Below are 23,126 nucleotides of genomic sequence, written 5' to 3'. Positions count from 1 at the left end.
CATAAAGCCATTCAGAAGGCAGTTTTACAAGTTTTTAATGTGAGTATCGCCGCCGTTCTAATATTTGCCATGAGTTGTGTACAGCCCAGATATCGGGGTATACCACATGCTACGCCGCTAAACTCGTCGGCGAACTTGCCGGCTCCGTGGCGTGTGAAAATTGAAGTGCCTCTTTTTTCATCTTTCCCCATGCTTTACCTACTTATCGATTTTAAATCAAGGGCGATCATAATTTGCCCATAACTCAGTTCAGTGTTTGCAAAACTTTGGTATGGTTGTTTTTGTCTTTTGCCTTCTTCGTCGTAATCCAGTGCTGTCTTGTGTGGTAACATTAGTTACTGCTTCACAGTATAAGACATTGGTGCTTGAGGCCAACCCGATTGGACGGAAGAGCAGTGACGAGCACGAGCATCCAGTAATGAATAAAGAATATGTGCGCGTCTGTGCGTGTGAGTGTCTGTCTGTGTGCGTGTGTATTATGTCCGCTAATATGCCGGCGAGGGATTAACAATGCGTAGATAAACAACACCATCGAGAATGTCCATATGCCGTGATATATGATGATCAGAAATTTGAAGATGCGCAACCTGAGTGAACTGGTTGTTTGCAAATATGTTTTAACTGATTAAAGCAGTTGCACTCCTGAACCCTGGGTGGAATTTCGACCCCTCAAACCACAGATTGGTCAGAACGTGAGTGAAACAACGATCGATACAAACATCACAAATGTATGTATGTATGTATGTATGTATGTATGTATGTATGTATGTATGTATGTATGTATGTATGTATGTATGTATGTATGTCTCTATCTATCTACTTATGTATCTATTTATCTATCTATCTATCTATCTAGTATGTATGTATGTATGTATGTATGTATGTATGTATGTATGTATGTATGTATGTATGTATGTATGTATGTATGTATGTATGTATGTATCTATATATCTATGTATGTATCTATGTATGTACATGGAGCCACTTGGTAGCTCCATGGTATGTACGTGTGTATGTCGATCTTTCCACGAGACAAGCACTGCAAGGAACACACAGGTTTTGATTTTAAACTGATTTTAAATTCCGACTGAAAAAGTAGCGTATATTGGCGGGACATGTGTTACAGGGAGTGATCATGGTAATGCGGTGTGGGAAAACCACCAACTGGTGTGGGGGAAATAGTTAGCCCCATGAGGGCAGGCATGCTATCTGTTCTCCTGGCAGTGCGTAATCGGGGATCAAATGGCATAAACAGGCTCCCCGGAAGGCAACAATAGGGAATGTTTACTGGACTAGATGCAGTCTTGATTGTTTTTAAGTCGTTCACATTCCTTCGAACCGAGAAAAACACACACAAACAGTCCTTGCGTCTTGTGTTTCGTATTATTTTTAATCAAAACTAAGAAGAGTAAACGTACAGGTTCCGTGGAATGATGAAAATTTATCAAAACTTCACGAAAATCACTTCGATCCGATTATGCAATAGCAGATAAAAATTTCTTAGGTAACAAATCAAAGTATCAGATTATGTGGTTTGGAAAAAAGTTCATTCATATAATAGATCCCATTCCACAAAATTTAACCTATACTAAATATATACAAATGAAGGCGACTCTTTATACTCCACGCTGTCTCGAAATGAAATGAAATATGATCGCTTGTATGCCCGAAGTGATTGCGACCCAGTGGGCGTTATGTGGTTTTAAACGTACACTGCTGGACCTAGGGAGGCCTTGACACACTAAACAGAGACAGGCACTGCTCGAATATGAGAAATGTACTTCAGTTTAGGACTTGTAAGTCAAACAAAACAAAAACACTTGCTAGTCAGTGTTCTGCTGGAACTTTAACACTGGAAATCTCTGCAGAGGCCAGAGTTTTAACCTTTCCGCAATAGCGGGTCAAATTTTACGGGGCTTTGGACTCCAGATCACCAATCTTTGACCACACTGTCAAAGTCTGCATAACCAGTAATAACAATGTGTGCGTTGCTTGACAAAAATGCATCCTTAGACGGCACTTCATACCGAGGTACAGGTCTAGTAATACGTCCTCGTTCCTGACAACGTACAGCGTAATTGTTTACATGTAAAAGTGTCAATGCTGCGATGCTTTGGCCTCGTGCCTGGGGTGTACAATAATTGTACCAATTAACTATAGATTACGTTCGATAAGTCTAGATTACCCGTGTTTCATTGCATAAAAAGTTCATGAACACGCTCCGAATAGAGTTTGAAACTGTACAGCTCATAAGTTTTATTTCCCATCGTATCTCGAGGACTGTTCCTTGAGGTCACGTTCTTAGATCAAGTTCTGTTCGTGTTCCTTATTCCTCTTGACCCCCTGTGCAAATGCACTTTAATGTGCTTTGACAGGTGATCCGAGCGTGAAAATCGTTTTTCGCATATTGTACATTTGTACGGTTTGATGCCGGAGTGTGAGCGTTTGTGACGAGCCAGTTCGTCAGACCGCGAAAATCTCCACTTGCAACCTTCCCAGGTGCAGACGAAGGGTTTCTCTCCAGTGTGTCTCCTCAGGTGGGCTTTCAGATGCGAGCTCTTGCTGTACATTTTCCCGCAGTTTGGATAGTTGCACTTGTGAACCTTGTCATCCGGTGTTGTCTTTTTCGGCGAGCCGCTACCGACGTCCCCGTTCAGTTTGTTTGCCATGGTCTTTTGCGTGTCTTTACCGCCAGCCTTGCCTACCAGAGGTGAATGGGTTATGCGCACACCTGACGGGGGAAGCACGTTGATTCTGCTTGCTGGCGCCGCGGACGATAGCTCGTGCGGAGGCACACAGGGAGACTGCCTTTCCCCAAGGGACTGCGTGTGTCCGAATTGAAGGTGCTCGACTGGAGAGCTTGCAACAGGTTGCTGAGACAGCGACGACCAAGTCGCTGCTGCGTCTTGCGTTAAGTCAATGGTGTTAACCGCGGGACTGGGATATTGTCCGAAATACTCGGACGGTGACAACTCCGACAGGCTTTGGTCACCGTATAGAAAATCATCAAGCAGTGAAAGGGCATCCTCTGCAGGAAGCTGGTCTTCAACGTTAAAGGCGCAGTTGTTGGTTGGGAATGGCTCTATGAAAGATGATGGATACGTCGACGCTGAAGGCAGTGGCGTCTGTGGCGTCTGCGGCAGGTTTATGTAAGCTGCATCATAAACGGTCGAGTTAAGTTGATACATCGTATTAACGGCAGTGTTCATTTGTCTGTAACTACTAAGACCTGCCTTTTCAATGGAATCTGCCAAACCCTGGGAAAACAGATACTCTAGCAAGACGTCATCGCCGCTTGGAACGGGACTCCTGCTCAATGGACTACTGCTGGCCGAAGATCCCCTAGACCGCGTATTGAAAATGTCGTCTGATGATAAGCTACTAGTGTCGCTGTCCTCTCCAGATGAATTCAGTCTTTGCAGTGTCCACATTTCACGTTGAAGGCTGGAACTTGTGCGATAGACATCGACCATGTTGAGTGGGAACTTTACGGTGTGTATATGGCCAGGCCAAACATACACACTGTCGATATCGCCGATGCGCAGACGACCAGTAGCCGTAACAAGTGTTGTGAGTTGTGGCACTATAAAGCTGTCTGCTATTGTATCCTGTGGACAGCCGGAGAGCTGTGATTGGTCAGCAGTGTATGTAAATCCTGCGAAAGAGACAAGATCAAGATACAGTTGTTAGGACGCCTTCTCTGATTGGTTTCTATCCACTCAACGGAGTTCTGACTGGGGTCTAATTTATCAAGTTTTGCATATAATAGTTGTTTGAGGCTTCAGTTCTTGAATACCTCGTTTCATGATACGTCCTGCCCCTGGAACTTTACCTGGTGTTATAATGGTTGGCATAAGTCTTTATGACTCTCATGTCACATTTCGTTGTGGACATGTTGAGTGTTCTTGCAATGGAATTTGACCCTCCATGTAATCATGGTTAGCCTAAGGTCTTTCCCGATCGAATTTCACCGCTGGAATGGCCTGATTTTTGGCGGGAAAGCTTCACACGGTGTCTCTATGCAGTTAGTTATGTACAACCGTTCTGAAACCCAAACTTCACGTAATGTCCCTTGAGTCAAAGGTCAGATATTAAAGAAATTGTTTTCAGTCTCACAGTGAAATCTACACTGTAATCGTTTTCACTCAATGTCAGCCAGGTTTTCCAACTGAAGACAAACAGGGGATTACTGTTTAAAACCCAAAACAATATTTTTTTAACTTCAGCAAGTTTTACATTAACTACATCGTTACTGTGACCCTTTTCGCCATGAATAAGTTCTTCAGAAAATCTCAGACTTTTGCAAAGTAAATTCCATGCCTTCTGCATGCTAGAGAACAATCTGAAGAAACGACGAGACCTTCGTTTAAGAACGCACTACTCCGGTCGCACGTAACTCATGTAACTACAGTCTTCTTGCCTTCACGTGACATGCGCTTTGAAAATCGACAGTAAAATCGGTGCGTATCATAAAATGTAATATATCACTTTAGCAAGTGGCAACTGAACGGAGAAAGTGGTAAGGCCTCGGTATGTCGCATTGTCTTTATCGTGCCCCCTGTCAAACTGCCACTTTTCCGTCGATAACTTTTTGGTCATATCAGAAATTCGGATCTAATTCATTGCTGTTTACATATCGAAATTATTGTGTGCACAGTGTCCGTTTCATGAGCTCAAGATTGACAAGTAATGCACTAGAGAAATACTTTAATATGTCGCGGTGACCGGACGACTTTTGAGCATTCATAAATACATGGAAATACGTGGAATGTATTTGGTGTGTCACGATCACTAGAAATACGAGTGTAGTGAAAAAGCAACTCAATAATCGGGTGATAAAATGTATGATGTACGACCACCGACCCGATGAGGTGCTTTTATTTTCTTTGTGGTCTCAGCGTCTGTGGAGTAAATTTCCTTCAAGGTTAACTTATGAGGTCTGTGTAAACCACTCAAAGAGAAAGAGAGCATGTTCGTTCTTGCCGTGGTTGCGTCAAACACGGGTTTATCAGATTAAGAAAAAACGAATTGTCAATCAAATATATATTATGATTAAATGATCCGGTTCAATTTGCTGTAAACTTTTTGTGTTGAACAACTATTCGAAGGTCGATTTTAAAAACAATTCTAAAGAAAATTCGATCCGGTGACCGCTTCTTCAAACTGTATCGTCGGGTAGTTTATACGCTCTAGTATCGCTCTGTTCTGATTTGGCAGGCACAAAATACTTCTTAAAACAAGGAACAGTAGCTCCGCGGAAGCCTTAGAGTCTGGTCAATAAATTAAAATAAACACCGCGTTTTCCAGTAACCGGATATGACCCTGTCCCCCCTCTCTCTCCCCCCCCCACCCCCATCTCTTCTCTCTCTCTCTCTGTCTCTCTCTCTCTCTCTCTCTCTCTCTCTCTCTCTCTCTCTCTCTCTCTCTCTCTCTCTCTCTCTCTCTCTCTCTCTCTCTCTCTCAACAGCTGTTTCAAATGATATATTGCAGGCTTGGACGTCGTATCACAGCAGCTACTCGTATGCATACGACTTGAAGTGACTTGTATAAGTTACGCAATTCAAGTTAGTTTTTATCTTGAACCATATGATAGCAATGCCTCTTATCTTAATTACAGTATTTTAGGCAATCTCCAGCTTTGTTGTATTTACTGACAATATTTGTTTAACTGTTAAATTGTATGCCATACCTTCACTGGGACGACGTAATGAACAATACAAAGGGATCGTGAATCAAAGTCAATGTGCTTAACGACGCGTCGTTTTACACTTGAACTTTTCGAGTTAACATACGGCAACTGCTACCAGCGATGACTTTACGAAGCATATGTCGAACATTTATCGTTAATTGTCGTTATCACAACGTCCTAATTTTATCGCATTAGCATTTACATAACTGAGCTACTGCTCATAGTAAACAAGAAAACAAGGAGTGTGTGTTTTGTAAAACCAGCGGTCACGTGAGAAGGAGAAGAGCAGATAAGCGCTGAATGCTAAACGAGAACGGAACATGCCGGCGAATAGCTGATATTGAGACACATGTTGCAAAATAATAAGGAGATAACCGCCAGTGTGGTTTATATGTTGAGGAGTATTTTTGTTTTTATGACTAAATTATTCGAGCTGGAGTAACAGCGAAGTGATTAACAAATAAAAGCCCGGTAGGCCTCCCGAGTATTTTGCATATAACTGCAGACTTTATGTCATTCATGGTTGCTGTCAACATCAAAGTGAATCCATTTCAGTATAAAAGAAGGGTTTGAGAGAGAGGAAAGATATACAACTACATGGCATCTTAATCACCATTGCATTTTGTCGATTAATTTGTTTAATTAGGCTAATTTTCCTGCAAAGGACATCGATCAAGTTAGCGTGCCGCCGTTAGATCTGTAAAAAGTTCAGAAAAGTTTGTGTGTTCGCAAAGTATTGTGGGGGATTTCCTCCTGCGCACGCTCATTGTAAAATTCAATATGGCCGCCCCCTGTGTGGCGGACGATGTGTATTTGGATATTTTTGAACATTTTCATCGTGAATTCGAGGAATTTACACGTCTGAGGAATCAAGGAAGACGGAACGCGAACGAAAGAAAAATTTTGTTCTTGCATAAAAGTACGAAAGGCTTTGGAAGTGGAGATTTCAAGATTCCAAGTGCATCATTAAAGGAGGCGTTAACGTCTCCGCCTCCTCGGAGTAGCCTTGAGCCGAGTACCACAAATTCAGAGGTAAAATGTCGTTAAAAACCATGTTCCTCTCTCAGTCAGTAAAAGAAACTCTTCAGAAAGGTGAAATATGTATCACAGTTTTTCCTCTATGTGCGTATTTTGTTACTATGTTGGCCTAGTTAGAAATAAACCAATCGCATTGTTTGGACCACATGGCGCCCAATGGCATTCTTTTCAATGACATTGTGGGTGAGTTATCTGCCCATACAGCCCCTCCATGTACTTTGACGGACTGTGCACCCTCTAAGTATTGATACGCCATATTAGGAGAGTTCATGAATTTGCAGCTTTCAAAAACGGCCACACTGAATCCTGCAAATACTAAGAGTATGATTCTTCCAGATACCATCATTTCCACCCATCCCTCTCAAGATTAGAATGTTAACAAGTTTTGCGTGTATTTTTACTGTAGGACCTAGATTCGCTCTGTGAAGAATTGGTAAAATCAAGTCAATCATGGACATTAGAAGTATCAACAACTCTTGTTTCTGAAACTGCCATATACTTGAAATTGCATCGGGGAAAGACATTCAAGAAGGTCCTCGGCAGAGTAATCAAGGATGGCAGTCAATATGGAAGAGTATCAAGCCGTTCACATAGATCGTACCTGATCAATAACTGTTGCTTTTTAAATCTCGGAAAGAATAGTAAGATTGACAGATTAACACTGGCCAGTCTTAGAGCATTGTTCCTATGTGAACACACTGGATGTCTGCTCGCTGCCAACGGGTAAGTTTTTATCATTGTTTCCAAATTGCTCTGTCGATGATTCTTGAAAATGTTCCAGTGATACCACACATGGAGGTAAAAAAGATCCAATTATTACCTCCATGTACCACATAGGCAGAGCTAAGGCAATTGCACCAGCAATGATAAGGTGTAACAACCAGGATCTAAAAGTAACCTTGACCTTGAGTAGCAGGAAATGAAGACAGAAAAGATCATTGACATTGTAGCTCAGTTGTTCATTTTGCCCAAGGGTAGATGAATAATAATTAGTCCTATTAAGGATATAATACCTAATTGTAAAGTTCTTCATAATCATATGCTATGTTCACCAAAGCAAGCAACTCAAAACATATGTGCAAACACTGCAAATGTACATTAATCAGATAGTTGTTTTGTTAAATACATGACTGTAAAGAAATCCTGAAGTAACTCCCCAGGTTCTGAAAATAGAAAAGTCTCATACAGAATAATTGTTTCAGTGAAAGTGGGATACCTTGTCAATCAGAGCTAAATAAGACAGATTGATGGGCCTGTGTGCCAGATTTTCAATTATGTAAAACTTTATCTGTGTCACAAAGATTGGAAAGTGCTAATGTGGGCTTGTCTAGGTACCAAATTATGTACTGTAGGTCATTTCAACTATTCAAAGTTCATCCAACCTCCTAGTACTAATAACAAATCTGAGAAGAAAATACGACAAATATATAGTAGTACACAAGTACTTTGAAGTTTTTTCTGTTCAGTGTAAGTTTTTTCATTTGGGAAACGCTTTATGTGTCATTCAGAAACTACTCAGCATTCCTTTTGCCATTACATGTAAGAGAAAATACCATGGAATGTTACTGAAATGAGAATAGGAGTATTTGATTTAATTTCAGTGAAAATACTGCTACTCTATTATTCTACAAGAACTCTGCCTGTGCAGTTGTGGAAGGATTGTCAGTCGAAAACCCTGCTTTGAAGTTCCCTCATATTTAGAACACCTTTCCCCATATATTGGATGTGAATGAAGTTGTGCACTGATACCAGGTCGGAACAAGCTGTCAGAAATGGACGTCAACAAAATTAACATGCTCAAAACAATGGGAAAGATAATGCCAGTCTTAGTATAGGAATTTGGTTCTTCAATGTGGAAATCAACTGATAGAAAGTGTGAAAGGTGGTAACAGGTGTGTTTATCACAATTGTCAAACTTAATAGCTAGTGGATATTTATGAAATGACATAAGAGAGGAAATAAGCCAAAACTCTGTTTGCAAATGTCATAAGGATATAAGTACTTTATGCACGCAGTAAAAATCAATAAACGGTCAGTTTGACTTCCTGTGACTAGAACACAGATCATGATTTTGAATATAGTTTGAACAACTAATAACAAATATCAGTGGCTAAACTGATGATGACTTTTATTTAGGAATATTTGGTACTTGAATTATTTTATCACTTAAAAGGGGATAGGAGATTATTAAGTGACATATTATTTGTGGTGATGCCAAAATTGACACAGAGTTGAATAAACTTTACACAGGTCAACCCATAGGGTGATTTCTGAAACTTTTTTTTCTTGCTAACACATGATTGCTTTATTTAAAAATACAGTATAATTCACACAAAAAAACAAACAAATACAACAACATTACTATTAATCTAGAATTCATTGTGGGTACATGACATGTATGTAATGAGCTCAGCAAGGTCTTAGTATATCTAATCCCAGTGAAAAAGTTCTAAGCATTAAAGTTAGAAGTTTGTACTGTTCAGAAAAGAAATTGGATGTCTAGTGTTGAAGGGCTAATTTGAATTCTGCACACCTGATAAATATATAAATGCAGATGAATTTTAATGAATGTAAGTTTAGGTATATTTACATTTCAATGTAGATACCAAAGTCTTCATTAAGATAAATAGATTTAAAAGAGTTACATTAAGGTAACAGATTTGAAAGAGTTACTGTAAAAAATGATCTTTAGGCCTGAGCATACCAACATTAAGAATGATTGAAATATATTGAATTTTTTTGTTTCATGATTTAAAAAGTTATGTTGCAGATAGCAGTTATTTTAGTCAGCAAAATTTAAAAAGTATTGTCAGACATCAGGTCTTAGCAAAATTTAATTTGATGATGAAAGGTCAAGTGCATACATTGTGTTTTTTACATTATTTAAAATCTATGGATATAAGCCAGGGAGTTGTCAGTGGAATAAGACAGAGCCTACACATTAGTATAGTAGTAACCAGATTAGGTCAATAATTTTTCTGTTGCTATAGTAGGTAGCACTAACCCAGGCCTTCTAATTGGATATCTTGATAACGTTGATTAGAGATACTGAAGATGAGTCCAACAATGTCAACAGGAGATGCAAATTAGAATGAAACAGGTACACGGCGTTCCAAAGGTTTACAAAATGTAAATTTGCAAGGTACATGACATAAGCATATTATGATACAACTGAAAATTAGTTACAAAAGCTTTTTTGCACCACTGAGAGAATTTGACCCTGTACCGTGTTTTGCAGAGACTGTTCTTTTTACTCACTTTAGTTTGGTTGAATGTATGTTTTCTGCCAATGACATCTTCAAAAATATTACAAATTTATGATCTAAATGATGAAGATTTTTGTGTGCTTCACAAATAACCATCTATACTTACGCTATTCATGGGGTACTGAACAGATGACTCAGCAAATCAAATTGAACTTGTGAGTGTAAGTTTGGCCATACCTCCTGCAACTAAATTACACCTGGCAATGGTGACCTTTAACCCCTTAGGAGAAAGAGGATTAACTCTCCATTCCCAGGCTCACTTAAGTCTCAGCCAATCATCAGTGATGTTCTGTAAACTTTTTGTCAAAACTCACATTTGATATTGTCTTTTTTTCGCAACATGCACTATATTTAGTGGAGAACAGAGTTTCTGATTGGCTAATGCTATTATCAGTGGTCGTAGTGATAGTACAGGGTATCTTAAGAAGACTAGATTTGAGTTTCTAATTTTACATAAGAAAAGTTTGTATATCAGTTTTAGCATACCAAAGGGACAAAGTCCCTCCCTATTTTAAGCTTATTTTTCTTCTTTTTCTTGATGTTAAGAGTGTAGTACAGGTGTCCAACTGACTGGGAGCATGCAAAGTTCTTGGCTGACAGAATCCTGCCGATGCAGTCATTGGCCGTCTGAACTCAACTTTCATCCTGCATATTGGTGTCACTCATATATTCTTTGTTTAATAGTAATTGTTGGCCCTCGCATTAACCCTTTGAGTGCCAAAGTCAATATTTGTCACATTTATAAAGTATAACTCAGTCAATTATTTTCAGATTTTTCCCAAAATTTTGTTCCAAAACTGTAGCAGTTTTCCAAAATTATCAACAAATTACAAGCAAATTCATTGGTAAAATGCTGCACTAAAATTGTTGTGGGAAAAATTAAAGGGTAAACAGGCAGTCACTTGTATTTCAGTTAGCAGTATAATAACATAGCTAACTTATAAAGTTGGCTAGAGATGACTCCTTATATCTCTTTTCGTACACAGAATTATCCTGCAGTAGAGAAAGAACTCATAATTCTTTTTATCTGTAGGAGTTACAAATATGCCATCAAGCTCTATCACAGAGCATGCCAGCAGATGAAGATCATCTGTACTTATCACCTTGAAAACTGACTGTTAAATGAGTGAGTGGTCACTCGCTGGATCTACCATCATAGTAGCAGAATTTTGAATCTTGTACGGAAAGTTACATATCTATTTTCTCACCAGTGAGAAAGCTGTTTACTGTCATCTTGTGCACAAGTCGCTGCATTTTTGCATTTCTGTCCGCTACACAATAACAGTGCCATCACAAAACCAGCCAATAGCCAAAAATTATGTCAGTTCTTGTTAGGCATCAAATGTAACCTTTCGATACAATTTGTCAAGGTTTGCGGGTTACAAACTCTAAACTAATAAGCATGTACTTCAAATAGATACCAATATGTCATTTTGTTCTCTGTCATGTTACAGCCTGAGTCAAATAGATGCCAATATGTCACTTTGTTCTCCATCACTGTGTCAAATAGATGCCAATATGTCATTTTGTTCTCCATCATGTTACAGCTGTGTCAGGCGTCAGATTATCTTGTCCCCAGAAATTTGCTAACTAGATTACAATTTCAATGGAAAACAAAAGGCTATGACACCTCCATAATCCTCTTACAGACTAAACTTGATCCCTTTAAACTGTCTAAATAATGTTCGTTCTAGCAGTATTTTAACTTATTTCAAATATGTTGAAAAATATTACTTATTTCTCCATTTATACAAAATTTAAAAATCAATATTTACTATTTTATTTTATATTTTATTTTATTTTATTGACATGTTTTAATTATTACATATGTTGTCAATGATTTGATATGCTTCACTTAGAGGGCCAGTAGTTTTAACTTTTTATGACTTGTTGTTTTTATGGCAAGTTCTTGTTCTACTCTCCCAGAGGATGTTGAACACCTACTGTTTAGCTTGTCAAGGCAGCTTGAGTGTAAAATGCATTGTTATTGTTTACATCTGAATTCTAGTGTGGACCAGAATTCACTGGTCAACCACAACAGTGCAGTTTACAGGTGTACAGGAGGCTGATTGACCAGCTTAATACTGTGTATCTTAACATGCTTTGGGAAGTAGGAGAAGAAACTGTACATTGAAACATGAAAAACAAAAATACCAGTAGTAAAAAAATCTTCAAAAGTTAGAGCTTCTGTCCCATTAAATCAGTAGAAAAGCTGGAATTATCCTTGTGAGTAGATAGCAAATAACACAAACACATCTGAAAAGAAGAGATGTGGTTTCACGAAGGTGTCTTTGGTCAAAGATTTGTTGTGTGGTTGTTTGTCTTATGGCATGCATTGAAAGCATCTATCAACAGTAGAGTTCAAAACAAAAAAATCATTGTCTTGATCACTGATAGTACCATAGCTTCAAGTAGCCCAGCATCTGGACTACCGATCAACCATGCTTGGGAAAGAGGCAGGATCGAAGATCATGGACTTTAATATCAGTGTGTATATGGATCGCTGCAGTGTCACATCTTTTTCACACTTACTAGATGCACACCTGAGATATAAACCAGTTATCTCTGTTTCCAAAAATTTCTAACTCTGAGAGTTGTTTAAACTCATAGACCGATGGGAGATGAACCCTGCAAAGGTCAACCGTAGGTGTACTTTATGCCAGGACTTTATGCGTATCGTGCTCTGTCATGTGCTGAATCACTAGAATATCAATGCCACACAACATATATTATTGTTTTTCCAACTTTTTGGAATACCTGGGCTGTGATAAGTCAGGAGATTAGATCTGCCTATTGATATGCATGTCATATGCTTTATCTATATGAACCGTATCTCTTAACCTGAAGACCTTAAGCCAATACCATTGGTAGACTTTGTACAAAAGGTGACCCACACAAAATGCATTGTTATCATTTGTGTGTCGTGGTGTCTAGTGTTTCGGTACTTACGCAATCAGAAATTTGATTTGCGAGAGAAAATAACAAGCGCACTCAAATATGGAGCAATATCTGAAAAGATCTTGTAACGATGGTTTCTCTTGTAAGACTCTGGGGCATCATAGCTTTAAATTTGACGTGATTTATGAGAACTTAGCAACCTGATCGTCAGTGAGCTGAAACATAGAAGATACGATCAAGCTTGACTAGTAGTAGTGTCACATTGACAGTGCAAGTTTATATCTGTGTGTCTGTGTCTGTATCTCTGTGTATGCTGTCCGATAGCAGGCTAGATCAAGAACCAAGTGTACCAATGCAATTCATAGATAGATATTCTATCGCGGTATCAGAAATCAATGAAAACTTGCAATGATTTGGAGTGGAAGATCACAAACATTTTTTTTAGCTTGGTATCTGACCAATCGATGTGCAATTCTTTAAGTCCCTGCAGACCACTAGCTATCAGTTGATATACCCCATGACTACAATCTCTATCACAGAGTGGCAGGGCCAATGAATGTACCAAGGTGCTGGTCCTATGAACCTATAAAATGGAATAGATTGCTTCACTCTTATGTACTTACAACAAGAAGCCATGAAGATAGAAATAGTCAAAGCACTGATTGTAGTTATGGTACCACTTCAATCATCACTACTCTGAGATGCTACTTGAGGACAACAATAAAAACCATAATTGTGATAACAAGAGTAGATGAGTAACAAAAACTAAATAGATACTATGTATGAATGACACCCTTGGACCTGTGAAGACATTACATAGATAGATTGCAGCTATACAAAGACAAGATGTGGGAAACCCATTGATGGTACATTATTAAAGTGATGTGGATTCTCAAAATCCCCTTCATAGTCTGTAACATATGGTAGGGAGGAAGCATGCTGGGATAGCATGAAGCTAGGCGACAGCACAGTAGCCAGTGATATTTAAGGATAGTCCACGGTGAGCTATGATTTTCAGAATTCTGAGTACCAGCATTGTTAAGGTAGTTCGCGCGTGAAAGACTTAAACTTTTGCTCAAAATTTCCTTAAGGAATCTTTCAACCATTCTCTTTCAAAATCAAGAATAAAAATCATGGGTCACTGTGCAAAATTTGGTACTAGGGAAATAACTCAAGATTTAGCGATATTTAAAATTCAAAATGGCTTCCATCCCTGTGTTGAACTCTATGGAGAAAAATAAAATTTTCGAATTTCGAAAAACTAAGCTGGTGAAAAGTTTTCTTACACAAGAGCTTTAAAATGAACCCCCACATGTGGTAGATCAGAAAAGAATTGTAAAAGTTTGCAAGTCCGAATATCTGTCCCTGAGGTGCGTTCTACCTTATAATAAATAGATACTTACAATGTAATGCACATCTCATGCATAATTTTTTTTTTCTATCATTAGATTTGATGTCATCCATGCACCAAATATTCCACCTGGAGAGCTAAAGGCCAAAGTTGCAGCATTTGAAATCAGTCTTTCTGGAGAAAAAAGCTGTGAGCAAAGGGACATTGACAGGGTACAAACTGATGGAACTGAGAAGGTGAAAAACTCCAAGTACATGTACTGTGAAAGCAGGACAGATCTGGATGGGAAACAAGGTTCACAATTCAGTTGCCCCACCAGTGACTCTAGTAATGACAGTACAATTGTTGTTGCTGATAGTGACAGTACAACAGACATGAGCTACAAGGACGGTGCCTTCCTTCACATTCGGCAGTTTCTGATAGATGCAGGAAAGAGTATTGGTAAAAATGGATACGATCAAAATATTCAAAATGTGCAAGGTAAGTTTGCATCTGTCGTCATGTGATATTTTAGGTGTACCAAGTCTATTGAACACAGTACGTCCTTTTCCTTCAAAAGTAGAACCATTGGAAGACAGGTTTAAGATAAAGTTGTCCGTTTAGTATACAATTCTGATTGATAACAAAGCCCTTTTCAAGTTTTATGCATTTCTTTTATCAGGTATTGGATCTGATACTCAAAAGTGCTACAGTTTGGTATTCCTTTGTGCTTGGTGCATTAATGAATATTTTTCCCTTATACATATCCTGGGATAACAAGTCATTTATGAATAGAAAATATGCATGAACCTAGGATTGTGCTCTGTGTACAGCATGTGAATGATTCTAGGACGTGTTGTGTTTTACAGGATATTTTAACATTTGCAACTTCAACCAAGAAATATTTGAGCGAGGGGAAATTACTGGTTTTAGACCAGTTCGAAGGTGTGTTAGCGTTTTTAGTCCAATTGTGATAAGAACCAAGTAAAAACTCTATTCTAGTACTTCTTTTGCATCCACTTAACTCCATCTGCTAAAACTGCTGAATTTTGCGCGTCATGGATTGCAGAAATAATGAAGAGCTTATGTTGAAAATTTAATTGTTAGCTGGTGTCCATTGCACTTTTGATGTATCATGTGTCATCAAGCATTGCTGCATCAAACTCAACAAACATCCCGTAACAATAGTTCCATTAACACCCCCACCCCCATCCCACCCCCGCAATTCTTATTTGCTGCCCAATTTCCCGACAGTACACAATTATCCCTCTAACTCAAATCAGACAATGGAGTGAGAGCAAACTACAAGAGTCATCACCCAAAGTACAATAGTACAACTTGATATTTATTGCGTTGTTATCGTATTCATCAAATTTTATGTCATCAGTACCAGTGAGGTTATCGTCGAATACATTGTAGAACCACAGGTATGACAAGTGAGTAGTTGACAAGATAACTCTGAGCGACAGCTGATCAACAGGGTTATCATTCAGACAGTTTGAAATGTGAATCTTCATGCCCGGTGACAAAGAAAGAATAAAGTGTAGATGTGTTGTTACGATTCTCCGTATGTAGCTTCATGTACAACAAATACAGATTTTTACATGGACTCTCCACGTCCAAATTCAATCACCATCACTTCACAAAGTCCAGGAAATGCATTGCATTGTGTTGTCAGGGTGTGTGCTCCAGTTCTGTTAGATTGCTAATTCATGTAAAGAGATTTTCACTGTCAAAGGCATTGTAACATTCACCGTGGTCCTGTATTAGCATAAACAGTGACACCAATCACCCCATAGACTTGTGTGACAGAACACCATCACATGCACAAGGGATGGAATCAAAAAAGGGGGGGTTTTTCAGAGAAATTCCTGCAAATGAATGTCCTATATTATGGAAAAATGATGATATTATAAGTCTGGAAATGGAAGAAAGGGCCTCATGTAATATCATATAGAACACTTGCCAGGGCAGTGAAAGATGTCTTGAGTGAATCTAAACATTTCCACACCAGAATTTTAATATACTGTTGTAATATAATAGCATTATACACATCTCAGCAACTGATCAGCTGACTCCATAAATGCACACACTACTGCTTGTATATGTATATGTCATTAAAATCATATACCCATCAGCTTGGGGTGGTTTATTGTTTAGATAACCTCAAAGTATGTTATGATAGTTGCCTGTAATAATAAAAGTGTTTTTTTTTTGCCTGTTTAACACTTTCTAGGTGATTGTTTTCACTAATCCTGTTTCCTGCTGGGACTTTTGTTTCATACACGTGACATACTTTCGGGATTTTGCGCATTTTGTGCATTTCCTGTCGCCCATTCATTCCACCTGATCACATGACGACTGAGACTTCTGGTCTTTGTGAAACTCATGCCAAGTGTAGCCAATCAATGTCAGCATGCAACTTTTACGTAGAACGTAATTGATATTGCTATGTTCCATTTGTTCCTGGGACCTAGGCCATAAATTATTATTTACCTTGAATGATACTCATTATTGGACCTGTGTTGATGTCTTTTTGCTATGGAATTAAACACAGCTATGATCCTAATCAAAATTCTGAAAAAAAATTTCAGAGAGGGTTCTTTTATTTATTTAATAGGATTATTAGCAGACAAGGATCTTCCTATTGTTTTTCTCATATGACGGAGCGTGTTCAGTTCACATTTGGTCATAGTATTAAAACTGTTTTCAAGCTTGATTAAGTACACTCATTGTATCTATCTTTCGAATGGTACGTATAAGAGATAAGATAATGCAGGACGTGATACAATGTGTGCAATGCTGGCTCTGCTTTGCTGGAATTCAGCTTCAAAAACTTCAATCTGTGTCTAAAAAGTTTCCCCCACCAAATATTATCTGACTGCGGCCGTGGTCATGTACTCAGGAGTGCAACAACAACTAAGCTTCAAAGTTACCAAAGTTGTTTTCATCCAGATACCGGTAGTGTCATGAAAATTCCCACTTTGGGACAAAAATTTCCGTAACCCCCTTCTGGAAACTAATATGATTACAGCAATACACTTCAGAATTTGATGCAATTATTACACCTATTATATTACCGTGCCCTGTCCATCGCATTTTAATTGGTCGAGCTGAACCATGTGACTGACCGCAAATACACAGTAATGGTTTCTTTATATGACGGTGAATACGAATAATATCATAACCATTATAACTTTACAGTTAAAACGTAAACTTGATTTGTACAAAGATCATAATCAATCACAGAATAAAATGAATCACTCGTGAACCGAATTTAGACACTTTTTCCAAAAAAATCTCCCAATTTGCAAAATTTTTACAGTGTCGTGACAGTGTGCCGTGTATTGCACAAGTTCTGCGGCCTGTTGTCTTTTACGTGGGAAACCCTTTTAAATTTTGATGGTTTTCTTGGTTTCGTTGATGATATAATGGAAATAACAGACTCCGCCCTGACCATTAATGCTTATTTATGGGTGCGGTGCGGGTGAGAAGAAAGCCAAAATTAACGGGCTTGGCAAGTCTTGCCTGTTGATTTTTGGCTTTCCTCTCGCCCTTGCTCATAAATAAACGTATATGGTCAGGACATCGCCCATTATTTCTATATTCTATATTCCGGCAGAATTATGGTTTGCTAACAAAAGTGGTGAAATATTTTGAATATTAATAAGTCCAGACCCTTGCAAACAATATATTAAGATAGTACACACCTCAAAATTGAAAGTGTTAAACTTTTGCTCAAACTTTGCGAAACGCAACTTTGATCCATAGCAAGACTGAAAATCAGGGATCATCACAAAAATTTTTGCTACTGGAGAAACAAATCATCTTGTACTTTCTGATATTTTGAATTTCAAAATGGCTGCCATTCCTGTGTTAACTCTATAAGCAAAATTTAAATTTTTGATTTTTCACAAACCTATTAAAGATGTTGAAAAGTTTATTCACTCTAAGAGCTTCAAAATGAGGCTCTACAAGCTGTTGACCAGAAAAGAATTGTTAAAATTTGAAAATTTGAGTATCTGACCCGTGGCAGATTCTTTCTACCTTAAAACCCTGATCTTGTGTTGATTGTACTGTCCAGAGAACTTCTGATGTAGATAGAATGGAAAAAAACTTTTGAGGTCAAAATAAAGAGAAATAACCTAGTAGCGTTTGCAAATTAAACTGTTATTGTGAACTCTGGGTTTGGACTTTATTTTGATACAATTTACAAGCACTAAGGTTTTGACTGCTCTGAAGATCTTATCAATGGTTATCTTAACTGTTGATAGTCAGGGCAAGCCCCGTAGGAAGTTTTAAAGGTTATTTTAAAAAAACTGTATTTAGGCAATAAAAAGAATGACTTGAGTTTGGCAGACACCCATACAAAACAATTTATCTGCTCTATCTACTAATTCAGATATGTGAACTATTTTCCTAATGTGAAACTGTCGATCGGACACCTTAACAATTCGGAATGTGTAGTGTGAACATTAACCATAGTCACTCCACAAACAAACTGACCGGGCATTAAGCCATGCCTGCTAGGTTTGCTTTGATTTGAGGGAATCAATGAACATCATTGCCGACCATTCACGTGAACTGGACGGTGGATACCTAATTAGATAGTATTATACACCTAAAATTCTCACACCAGGAAAATGAGCTCTCTGTCATGTGATGCCTCTTTCATATGGCTCTTCTGCATATCATGGAGAGTAAATCGGTTCATCTTTGTCTCCGTAACAGCCTACAAATCTTATAGCAAAGTTATACTGGCAAGAAATGCAAATTGCAGTATATCTACATGCTCACCTATATGGTGTTAATAACTTACAGAAAGAGAGTGTCAAAGTCATCTCTAATAAAATTCATCTATAATCACCAAGAAGTAGAGAATTTCCTTTGCTAGGGTGGGATGGAGAAACGGGGAGAGAGAAAGGGTTACAGAGAGAGAGAGGAGAGGGGGAGAGACAGAAAGATGGGGGAGAAAGAGATTGATTGATTGATTTGTCCATTGATGTACAGTATTAATTCATTATGTACTGGTTTATTTATTTATTCATTCAATCATCCATCCATCCAGCCATCCATTCATTCATCCATTCATTCATTCATTCATCCATCCATCCATCCATTTGTTAGTTACAAATTCACATAAAGTTACATGAGAAAAGTCACATAAGTCAGCATGTATTTCTTTGGTAATGTTCCATTGTCAAACCTCTCTCAATGAGGGAAAAAAATGCAGGGTCTTAGTAATCGTCTGATGTTCAAGTTGAAAATGCAATTGTATCAGCACCTTTCCGTTTTTATGCAGTCTCACACAATTTGAAGCCAGAGAGTAGGCCAGGTGTACTGCGCCTGTTTTCAACTACGGTGTATTGGGCTATTTTGATAAGTACAGTAGATTGTATAATGAAGTTGTTTAATCTCTGAAGTTTAAATTGCAGCGTCATGTCCAAAGTTCAAAAAGCTTGATATTTTACATAGACTGGTAATCAGGAGTGTACGTAGATTATATTGTAATAAGGCAAAAAAATAGAGATAAATGTTCTATTTTTTCCCTTTCAAGTTTCAACAGGTACAATTTTCTCACTAGTTGGTCTGTACATTTGGAAGTATTGAAATGCCTCATGGCTTTACACGTGAATTAAAAGAGTTTTCCACTTCAAGTTTAAATTCCGATTCCCTGGATCTCAGATTATAATGCTGCCTAGTGTGTTTCAATGTTCTTACTGTTTTTTTGTGTTTTGTCAAGTGAAGAAGTCTGTTTGACTGTCATTTTACATGTACACTGTGGTTGAAACTTGTATTCCTATACTGTTGGTGCAGTTTTTTATAAAAACTACGCTGTCAGCGACGCGGAGCTTATCAAATAGGTTGATTTTCCGTCGTCTCCGTCGTCGTCCGTCAACAATTGCCTTCTCCTCTGAAACCGCAAGTCCAATTGCTTTGAAATTTTATATGCAGCTCACTTGGGGTGACCTCACTTAAGTTTGTTCAAATCGTAGTGAAATTTGCATATTTGTATTTTTGGGGCATTTTTTGGTGTTTTTGGTAAAAAAATCTTCTTCTCTGAAACCGCTTGTCTGATTGCTTTGAAATTTGATATGCAGTTTACTTAGGGTGACTTCAGACAGATTTGTTTAAATTGTGGTGAAATTTGCATATTTGTATTTTTAAGGCAATTTTTTTCATTTTTGGTAAAAAAATCTTTAAAAATCTTCTTCTTCAAAACTACAGGTCAGATAGCTTTGATATTTGGTACATATGTCCCTAGGGATGATCTATTTCAGATTTGTTCAAATTGTGCAGAAATATGCAAATTTGCATTTTTAAGGCAATTTTTGTGATTTTTGGTCAAAAAATGTATTTCTCAAAAGTACTGGTCTGATAGTTTTGAAATTTGGCATACAGGTCTCTATAGATGAACTTAGTAATATTATTAAATTTCTGATGAAATCTGTAATTTTGTATTTTTGGGGCAATTTTTGCCATTTTGGTCAAAAAATGTGTATTTCCAAAAGTACTCATCTGATAGCTTTGAAATTTGGTATACAGGTTCCTACAGATGAACTAAATGATATTTATTGAAATTATGATGAAATCTGCAATCTTGTATTTTTGGGGCATTTTTTGCCACTTTTGGTCAAAAAATGTGTATTTCCAAAACTACTCATCTGATAGCTTTGTAATTTGGTATACAGGTTCCTACAGATCACCTTAATGAATTTATTGAAATTATGATGAAATCTGCAATTTGTAATTTTGGGGCAATTTTGCCATTTTTGATCAAAAAATGTCTTTCTCAAAAAGTACTGGTTGATGGCTTTGAAATTTGGTATACAGGTTTCTACAGATGAGCTTCGTAATATTTATTGAATTTCGGATGAAATCTGTAATTTTGTATTTTTGGGGCAACTTTTGCCAATTTTGGTCAAAAAATGTGTATTTCCAAAACTACTCATCTGATAGCTTTGAAATTTGGTATAGAGGTTTCTATAGATGAACTAAATAATATTTATTGAAATTATGATGAAATCTGCAATTTTGAATTTTTGGGTCAATTTTTCCATTTTTGGTTAAAAAATGTGTTTCTCAAAAAGTACTGTTCAACAGCTTTCAAATTTGGTATACAGGTTTCTATAGATGAACTAAATTTGATCTTTTGAAATTATGATGAAATCTGCAAATTTTATTTTTTGGGGCAATTGTTGCCATTTTTGGTCAGAAAATTTTATTCTCCAAAAAACTACTCATCAGATAGCTTTGGTTGACATGTTCTTGGGGTGATCCAATGTGATATATTCAAAGTACAATGAAATGTTCTATTGTGTATTTTTGCAGCTATTTTAGCCACTTTTTCTGGCCACTGCATTGAGCTATCAAAGATTTCCACCTTCTTCATCAACATGTGTCAAAAATAGTTATTCTCTACATAAACACAGCGGAGCTATATCGGCCGCTAGGTCGCTTGTTTATAAAAAGTATGTCTGTGGAATATCTAGTAAATGGCAAAAGATACAATCAGTAGATATTGGTGTCATCACCACCTTGCCATTGAAAGTTGACCTTGACCAATTTGAAGTACTGGTATGTTGCTATGGTTACATTGAAAACATTAGCAGTCATCAATTTACAAAAACAATGCATTTCGTAACATTAATGATTAAACCCACTATTATATTAATGGAAGTGATCATCACCAAAATGATGGAAAGTGGTGTCTCAAATTAAACATTTTTTCTCCTCATGTTTTCAGGCAAACCAGGGTGCTTATTTAGAGATCCAGGGTCGTCAAACTTTTGGCTACTAAGCTCATACATTTCTCTATCTCTGTAATTATAGTGCTAGGGTAATAATATATTACGGGACAAATTTTTTTTAAACGAAAGAGCAGATTTTATATGGTAAATAGCTTTAATTGCAAATTTATTTATTTATTTATTATATTCATTTAAGACAGCAAGAATCTTAATCATGAAAAGCAAAAATAAGAAAAGGAAAGAGGGGATGCAAGACTTAAATTAGGACTAGCTGGACATCTAATCTGGAGTATATTTATGAATAAAAGATTGTTATCAAAGGTAAATGAACCCCATGTTAAGGTAGAATATGCCTCAGGGACAGATATTCAGACTCAAATTTACCATACCTTTTTGATGCACTTAGGGGGTCATTTTCAAGCTCGTGGATTTCAATTAAAGTTTTAGCATCTAATTTCTACAAAAATTGAAAATTTAGATTTTTTCTCCCCGTAGAGCTAATGCCATTTTTAATTTCAAATATCAGTAAATGGTGGGTAATTTTGCACAGTGACCCCTGATTTTTTATTCCTGGTTTTGAAAGAAAATGGCTGAAAGTTGCCTTGAGAAAAGTTTAAGCAAAAGTTTAGGTCTTTAATTTTGGAGGCTGAAACTACGTGAAATCATGCACAGCTGCTGTTACTGCTTAGTCTAGTGTAAGGTCAATATTCTCATAAAACCATCCAATGTTGTATATCAAGTTTCTGTCTTCAGTTTCATGGAACTCTGTCTGTACCTCAGGATTATTACACCACATAGTGTTTTATGAAGGATGTCCACAGAACGGATATTGCAATGGTTTTCTTAGAATACAGCAGTAATTATAACTAAGGGAGAATGCTGTTGATCATCCCAAACAAGAACATGGTGAACTGCCTCTTAATTCTTTCTCCGATGACTTTAATATTCCTCAGAGAACTACAAGAAATCAGTCAGTTTTCATACATGTCACCTGCCTGTCAGAGATGGACGACCCACTTTGAATTAATTTTGTAGTTCCTGATCATTGGAGTCTTCAGATGCCATGTTAGAATGACTTGTCATAACATCACACTTGTGCTCCAATCTGTTTTGTAAAGGCACTTTGCATACCCCTTGTCAAGTCAAGAATGCAG

General features: G+C 37.5%; 2 protein-coding genes across 2 annotated transcripts in view; one reads left to right on the top strand and one right to left on the bottom strand.

The window, feature by feature from the left end:
• Nucleotides 1-1,369: 1,369 nt before the first annotated feature.
• Nucleotides 1,370-23,126, bottom strand: part of LOC139135105 (Kruppel-like factor 1) — a 54,728-nt gene continuing 32,971 nt past the window's right edge. The window contains exon 2 of the mRNA XM_070702344.1: nt 1,370-3,655. Within this exon, the coding sequence (XP_070558445.1) occupies nt 2,307-3,655 (1,349 nt within the window). The 3' untranslated portion in view covers nt 1,370-2,306. The remainder of the gene's footprint in view (nt 3,656-23,126) is intronic.
• The window catches only part of LOC139135106 (DALR anticodon-binding domain-containing protein 3-like), a 56,679-nt gene continuing 39,951 nt past the window's right edge, over nt 6,399-23,126 (top strand). The window contains exons 1-3 of the mRNA XM_070702345.1: nt 6,399-6,721; nt 7,134-7,450; nt 14,340-14,722. Coding sequence (XP_070558446.1) covers nt 6,470-6,721; nt 7,134-7,450; nt 14,340-14,722 — 952 coding nt within the window. The 5' untranslated portion in view covers nt 6,399-6,469. The remainder of the gene's footprint in view (nt 6,722-7,133; nt 7,451-14,339; nt 14,723-23,126) is intronic.

The sequence above is a fragment of the Ptychodera flava genome, chromosome 6 (assembly GCF_041260155.1).
Source record: "Ptychodera flava strain L36383 chromosome 6, AS_Pfla_20210202, whole genome shotgun sequence".
Classification (NCBI taxonomy): Eukaryota; Metazoa; Hemichordata; class Enteropneusta; family Ptychoderidae; genus Ptychodera; species Ptychodera flava.
The sequence above is the reverse complement of the archived record's forward strand: the minus strand, read 5'-3'. Positions and strand labels throughout refer to the sequence as shown.